Source organism: Limulus polyphemus, unplaced genomic scaffold (genome assembly GCF_000517525.1).
Source record: "Limulus polyphemus unplaced genomic scaffold, Limulus_polyphemus-2.1.2 Scaffold96, whole genome shotgun sequence".
Classification (NCBI taxonomy): domain Eukaryota; kingdom Metazoa; phylum Arthropoda; class Merostomata; order Xiphosura; family Limulidae; genus Limulus; species Limulus polyphemus.
This window is the reverse complement of record NW_013665706.1, coordinates 603,697-611,465: the sequence shown is the minus strand read 5'-3', so window position 1 is coordinate 611,465 and position 7,769 is coordinate 603,697. Positions and strand designations below refer to the sequence as shown.

Genomic DNA, 7,769 nt, shown 5'->3' with positions numbered 1-7,769 from the left:
TATGTATAAGTACAAAATACTGTACTTAGCAAGATACACTAATATTCATATGTTTGTTTAGATACTCTGAAAAAATTACTTATTTTGTTGTGTTTTTAGCCGCGGCATAGTGGTTCATAGAATGGCTCTGTGTTTTTCTTCAAATACAAACATTTAGCTCATAGCTCCATCTTTTGACCGATTCGAGATCTAATTACAGACGCTGCTATTGAGGTTTCCCTCTTGTTTCCTTTTGAGCTGGCGGTGGGGAACCTCTTCTTTCTCCCTAATCGATCAGCTCAAAATTCGAACACTACATATAAATAGCCTTGTGTAGGTGTGCACGAGTATTCTAAAAATAGTTCACTACGAAATGAGAAATGACATTGTTCTCTGATTTGCTCTACGCCCAGGAATGCTGATCAGGGGTGATATTCTTTAAAATACTCAGTGACAGGTGGCAAATCTAAGATAAAATCCAGGTTTCATGGTCTTTTTTTTTTCACCAAAATTTACATATTTTGATGAGAAGAACTACAACTGCAACACCCCCAGATTACTGTAGTATGATAAAATGCCATTATTTCTACCATTTTTGTTGTTGTGTTTTTAAATACATAGTTTTACTAAAACCTACCAGAGTATCCAAACAAATATGTGTCTCTGTGATTGAAATAATTTTCATTCTATTTACCCCTCCCAGTGGGTCAGCGATAAATTTATAAACTTACAATGTTATTCCATTGACTGCTGATTCGCCTAATAGTTGAATGCAAGTGTGCTGTAAACAGTGTATGGCTCGCAAAAATTCCACGCGCGTAGAAAGCATCTGCAGTCAGAGGATTAAAATCGGAGGATTGATTACCCATGGTAGACAGAACGTAGATAGCTCATTTTGGCCTGGTGGTTAGAAGGCTTGACTCGCAATCTGCGTGTCGCATGTTCAAATCCCGTCACCGACATAACATGCTTACCCTTTGAGCCATGGGGACGTTTTGATGTAACGATCAATCCCACTTTTAGTTGGTAAAAGTAGCCCATGTGTTGGAAGTGGGTGGTGTTGACTAGCTGCCTTTCCTCTACTTTATCACTCTTAAATTAGGGACGGTTAGCGCAAATAACCCTCTAGTAACTTTGCGCGAAGTTCAACAAACAAACTACACAATGAGCTATCTGCGTTCTGCCCACTGAGAATCGAACCCCGGATTTTAGCATTGTAAATCCGTAAACTTCCCGCTGACCCACCGAGAAACAGCAAATAATACACTTAACACAAGTTACAATTATCATGTTAACTGAAAGATTGTATCAGTAATATTAAAATATCTAATCGAAAGGTTGGCATTTTGAATGAAATGAACTACTGTAACATTGAAATTCGTGTTTATAGGGAGTGTTGTTTCATCATCAGCCTTCCTACGTGACGCAGTTACTTCTGAAATTCTTTAAACAAAAAAGGGGTATCTTTTTAAAATAATTTATTAAATCTTAAAAGGCAAGAATAAATATCGTGATTTTTTATATAAATCGTGATACTGCCTTATTAATTTTTGTTTTAATTTTGAACTGATAATCTAAGGCAAAGGAAATTAGTCAACAACATCCACTGCAACCTTTGGGCTACTCATAATTGACCAAATAGTGTAACTCAAAGCATAACCACAGCCCCAAAATGTGTAGCACGTTTTTACGTCAAAGGGAGGCGAACGATGAAATCTGGACTGACAGTCCGGACATTCTAACTTATGAGCAACGCCCTGCCCAACATAATACTAAGTAGTAGACTTTGCAACATTTAAAATATAGAAAAAATAAAATTAAAGCACAGGTGCGAAACATCCTGCCATGAAAAGTAGCACGAGAGGAAGTCCAGAAACAAACTATTAGTTGGAGAGGTGACCATATACTGTTATTTTCCCCAAAGTGTAGTTACGGTAACTTAGTGGACAATTTTTATGTAAAGTTTGACCACCCTTCCTTTTCTGTTTTATTTTTAATTGAAGCAGTAGGGTTCTGTTTTTAAGATATTTTTTTATTTGTTTATCAAACTCTTATTTTATGAGATTTTTAGACAGTATCTATCATAGTTTCCTTTTACTTGTCATTTTACTACTAAAACGTTTTGAATAGCAGAGACATTGGGCTGTTAATTTAATTATATTGTTTTAGTCCTAAAATGTAATACAAAAATTAGCATAAATTTATTATACACAGAAAACAAAAGTTGAGGATCGCCTAAAACGTTGTGTAATAAAGTATATTTATTTATAATAAATATTTGATAACTTTATTATTTTAAATGTTGCACGTTAGAAAATTCGGTTGTTTTGAATTGTTTGATAATGTTTTTCATATCAGATGTAATTTTGCATATATGAAAAATCTACTGAGAGAAAATATAACATTGAGTGTGAGTATGCTTGCAAGAAACGTTCCTTGTTGTTAGAAAATCTTGTTGTTGTTGTTTTTTTCTAGTGTTCGTGATGTTAAAAGTACCCTCACAGTAACACGTTTACACTCGACGTCCTCCTTTTCATGATAACCATCTAGCTGAGGCCTTGTTCATCGTTTCAAGGTCATCTCCGTTACGAAAGGGAAAAACCTATTATCGACAAACATTTTTCAAACCGGTTATAAGAACCAGCCTATCAGTAAGCACATATAAAAAGAGCGTCTTCTGCTAGTCCTTTCTACTATGAAAAAGTTTGCTGCTATCAGTCTCTGAAAGTGTACTAATTCATATAATCGAAGTGCAAATATCTTGTTTCGTGTATACTAAAAGAAATATTTTGTTTGGAAAAGGTTTACATTCTATTTTGATATTACAATGAAATTACTCTTTTGGCCAGTTGTGTTGAGTATTGAAATTCTTTTCGTAACAAGACCAATAACGTCGCTATGTCCTCCACAAGACGATACCTCTTTTTGTTTATGTACTGAAAGCACTGACACTTGTTTTTATTCCTGCACAGCTAGCTTCGGTGCTTCATTAGTTTCTATGGGCGAGTATTTCAATCCATGTCCACGAATTAAGCTTTCTCTGACAGGAGAAGCTAATTTTTTACCACATGGTTTTTTCACTAAATTTGGTGATATGAGGAGTTTCGAATTCACCTTCTCAGGTTTGAAACTAGATAGTTTGACTGATCCATCTCCTGGCCCTTCAGTTTTTCAAGATACCAGCGTCTCTGACCAATGGTCTCTTAATTTCAACTGGGTTGAAACAAAAAATAATTGGAATTGGTTAGATTTCTCAGCCTTAGAAGTTGGAAATACTGCTACAACAAGTTTCTACTCTAATATATCAAAGATTGATAATATGAATTCAGATTTCTACTCCGCCTTTGAGAATGCCAACTTAGATTCCATAGTTATTGGACTTGCTGGCCTAAAAAGTTTAGCTGATGTTCCTACAGGCAAATATTCAACATTGGTGAACATGAACTTTGAAAAAAATGAAATCCAGGAAATCAAACGCTCACACTTTCCAAGGCCAGCGACTAATTTGAAAAGTATCAGTTTAAGGTACGTTCAATATCACAATATGCTTTTTCAAAAAAAAAAAGTACGAGTATTGAACAGAAAGAAAATGTAAACGAAACTGTTATTGCTAAAATACCAAATCAAGTTGAATGTTCTATACAATTAGAACCAAAACGTAGATAATGTTTAGTACGATCTTTAACAATAATCTTTAAAAATTGGTGTGGAAGTGTTTTTGAAAGTACTAATTTTTCACCATTAAAAGTAAATATTTCCTTTCAGAAACGATCCAGTTGTTATCACTTATATTTCCACAAACTCAAAATTTGGTCTTAATAACCCGATTTTTTTTACTTCTCAGCTGGAACAAAATCAGAGTTCTTCCAGAAAATTTGTTCACAGAGATGCCAGAACTTAAATACATAGATATTTCCGCCAATCCAATATCGGTGTTGCCTGAAATGACTTTCAAGCCTATTATATCTTCCCTGAACCGTCTCTACGTAATTAGTAAGTTAAAGTGACATAGTAAGATATTTGTTTGTTTGTAGTTAAGCACAAAGTCACACAGAGGGCTATCTGTGCTCTGTCCACCACTGGTATCGAAACAATGTAAAAAGAAAGTATACCATGTAAAATGTCTTGTCGCATTTTCCAAGTTAATTATGAATACTGTAAAGTTACGTACATCGGAGAAAGTGAATAACGTCAAAATGTAAGAAATTGGAAACATAAATTTGTTGTTAAAAAAAGGTAAAATAATGGAATACACTTGAAACGATAACGTATTATGAAGTGCAAAAGTGTTACATTTTGAATTTGTGTTAGTTATTAAAAACAAACCAATAGATGGCATTAGAAATTGTTAAATACTGGGGGAAACCATGCAAAGATACACCTTCATACAACACTCACTTGTAGTTTTTCTTCGCTCTATTTTTCATTTCTAACTATGTTTTCCTCTCGGAGTTCCCTTATGTTGCTTTCTTCAACTTTTATTGGTGCTAAGCAGTACTTGACTCTTGAGGTGTAGGAGTCAAAATAAAATTGGGTGGAGGAGAGGGGGAGGCAAGGGTTATCTGATCAAGCAAAGCCAAGTTCCAGAGCTCTTAGGTTCTGAATTACATTTGATGAATTCTCCTGCTTTTTCTTTGCCCCCACCCCAGTGACTTATACCGCTAAAAACGGGGTTTCGATACATGCGGTGGGCAGAGCACAGATGTTCCTTTATGTAGTTTTGTGCTATATAACAAACAACAACAATTTTTCTTTAAAGTAATTTTCCTAATTTTGATGCATTTTTACTTACTACATCACTGACCTTGATGTGTCCATTACACTAACCCACCCCTTTTTTTTTGTGGTCGCTTTATAATCAATTTAATCATGCAGTACATATTCCAATCATGTGATAAGAGGAACAAAAATGACTTCGTCTTTGATTACCTCTCAGTATATACCAAGAGAGAAAAGTCCCTCTAAATTATTGTAGGTGGTAGTCCAAACGTCGAGTTATCGTTGTAATTTTTTATGTTTGTGTGTTTCTGTCATTTAGAGTAAGGTTACTGCTTTGTTTTCATTACCATTTTCCAATAACTTAATTTGCAAGTAAATACACTGAAATAAACATAAATACATTTAAGTTAGATTAATATTTTAGTTTTATAACTTTACTTTGTAATATTAGAACTTTTACATTAAGTAATTTAAGTCACAATGATTTTTTTTCACAGACTTAGCACTTTCTTGTGACTGCCAGCTGGCTTGGATTCTACCTTACTGGGAGACTAAAGTTATTGATAGTGGTGGAATGGCTTGGCGACCTAGACGTTGTAAAGAACCCACCCATCTTGCCAATAAAAGTGTTGGTGAGCTTACAGTTGATAACTTGAATTGCGCAGATCGAGTGGAGGCTTAGATTGTTCCGACTGTATAAGAACCTTCTGTCAACTGCTACAGACACGTCTTAGAAGATAAGGAAGAAATGTGTGTGTGTGTGTGTGTATCATTCATAATATCATAAATACAATGATATAATACGAAAATAAACCTAACGTTTTCTATCAAATTAATGTATTTTTCGTATGATATGCGCTACTTTTTCTTTTATATGTATATGAAATCATAACAAAACGAAAAACTAAGTACCAAAACCATTGGTTTTTAAAGCGCAAACATACACAATGAGATATTTGTATTGTGTGCACCGCAGAGAATTGAACCGCAGATTTTGGCGTTATAAGCCATCAAGCTTATCGCTTGATAAAAAAAATTAAAACTATTAATTTAATAACTTATAAGGTATAACTTCTGTTACATCAACAGTCTCGTTACACCTATCGTATTTAACAAAATACATTGCTTGTCTGTGATGTTTTCTCATCACATTCTCAAAATAAAATAAAAACAAAAGGGTAATGAAAACTTAAATAGTGGATTTCTGTTTTGCATTCTTGGGGCATTTTCCAATAACAATCTGTGTTTGTTTGTAATTAAACACAAACCTAAACAATGGGTTATCTGTGCTGTGCTCGACACGGGTATCAAAACCCAGTTTCTAAGTCTTGCCGCTGTACCACTGAGGGGCTCCAGAAAACAACGTTCACAATCTGGAACCATTAGTTATTTCTTGATTTCCTACCTTACTAAGGTCTCGAAATCTAAACACAACAATCATCTAAAGAAAGGTAATTATATCGATGAAAAGTGCTGGAGGTATTTGTTTGTTCCTTGCTTTTAAATGTATACTTGTGATTGCATTAAGTAGTTTATGATGGAATTTTAAAATTGAAACAATATTGAATCGGTTTATATTTTTTCAGTAGTTAAAACTAATGAGGGTGAGATATTTCCATTATACTTCAGACATTTACATACAAAAAATTCTATACAAAAATACTTTCCATAACTTTTTTCTAGAAATTCAGACTATGGTAGTAAAACTGTCATATTTTGTAACAAGAAATTAAAAACTGTTTAATTTTACTTTCATTACATGAACAACCATTCAAGTATTTCCCACATTTTCACAATTTACAGGGCATTCAGATGTATTGGTAATCCAAATAATATATTTACACATTTTTATACATCATTTACAAAAAAAAAATACAATTTCTTTATACCTAAAATAACATTTCATCTTTTTGATCATAGCTACACTATTTTCTCTATGCAATACTTGGTCATGATCACTGTGTAGTTATTCAATAATGGCTTTGTATGCTCACTATGACATACCACAGACTACTCCTGACACCGTCAAGTTATATACTTTACTACATACTTAGGCATACACTAAATTTTTTTCCTATTCTTCGCTATAAGAAAATCCAACTTGAAGCTACTAATCTCATCACACCCACATTCATACTCCATCAGTTTCTATCTAAGTTTTTCTAACTCATATTAAAAGTGTATTGAGCATCTCAAAGACAAAAGAGGTTATGTATTTTGTTGCCTGTTAAACAAAATTTTACTCACTCCAGGTGGAACTCTTGCTATGAAAACTCAAAGAGGTTTAGTGTTTAGAAAAAAAACATGGTATCTAAATGCATTATAATACACAATAAATCTTTATCAATTTGAAAGCAACTTGAAAAATAGTCTCATAAGTAGACATAGGACATGGTTTTAAATTAAGTAATTACCTAGTAGTATTCTGCTGGAGTTTGAGCACTTCCCCTAAAAACAAGCAGTCAAAATACAGTATTAATTTTCTCACATAAAAGGAATGACTTCCTGCTACTAAAAGAACAAATATATTGCAAAAGGAATATTAGGCAACTACTAAACATTGTGGGTTTTGATAATTCAAAAGTCTCTTCAGTCTGTTTTGTATGGATACAAATTTAGAACCAAAAATGTTTTGTTTACCTGAAAAAGCTTTACAGAAGCTAAATATTTATTCATTTATTTATTCACAGTGCATTCTGAACTTCCTGTATCACTTTAAAGTTTCCAAAAATGTAGTTATGATCAGAGCATTATTATATTAACACATTACTATGCAGTATTGATTAACAAATGCAATGATATTCTGTTGAAACATCCTATTTAGATTGATTCTACAAAATACAATAATAACCACAACTTTACACATCCACTCATTATTCTGACACACATACACATAAAGATGTCACTTGCTATCTAAAAATAAAATCAGCATATAAATCTGAAAAATACAGAATTACAAGTACTATTCTTTTCATATCATGCTTGTAATTACAGGTATTTATACATAATTTTTTTTTTGTATTTTAACACCATCTGGATCTGCAAATTGGGTAAATTCATGTTGGTCAGAA

General features: G+C 33.1%; 1 protein-coding gene across 1 annotated transcript; it reads left to right on the top strand.

Annotated features, from left to right (window-relative positions):
- The first annotated feature begins 2,684 nt into the window (after positions 1–2,684).
- LOC111088494 lies at positions 2,685–5,530 on the top strand. Its single transcript, XM_022398792.1, has 3 exons — positions 2,685–3,504; positions 3,824–3,972; positions 5,196–5,530. The coding sequence occupies exons 1-3, from the start codon at positions 2,807–2,809 to the stop codon at positions 5,378–5,380; spliced, it is 1,032 nt and encodes a 343-aa protein (XP_022254500.1). The 5' UTR covers positions 2,685–2,806; the 3' UTR covers positions 5,381–5,530.
- Positions 5,531–7,769: the final 2,239 nt, after the last annotated feature.

What these genes read in the sequence shown, in the direction of transcription:
- LOC111088494 (XM_022398792.1), top strand. Translation starts at nt 2,807, where the DNA reads ATGAAATTACTCTTTTGGCCAGTTGTGTTGAGTATTGAAATTCTTTTC. An exon ending in TTGAAAAGTATCAGTTTAAG is followed by an intron (nt 3,505 to 3,823) that starts GTACGTTCAATA and finishes TTTACTTCTCAG; the next exon opens with CTGGAACAAAATCAGAGTTC. An exon ending in GAACCGTCTCTACGTAATTA is followed by an intron (nt 3,973 to 5,195) that starts GTAAGTTAAAGT and finishes TTTTTTTCACAG; the next exon opens with ACTTAGCACTTTCTTGTGAC.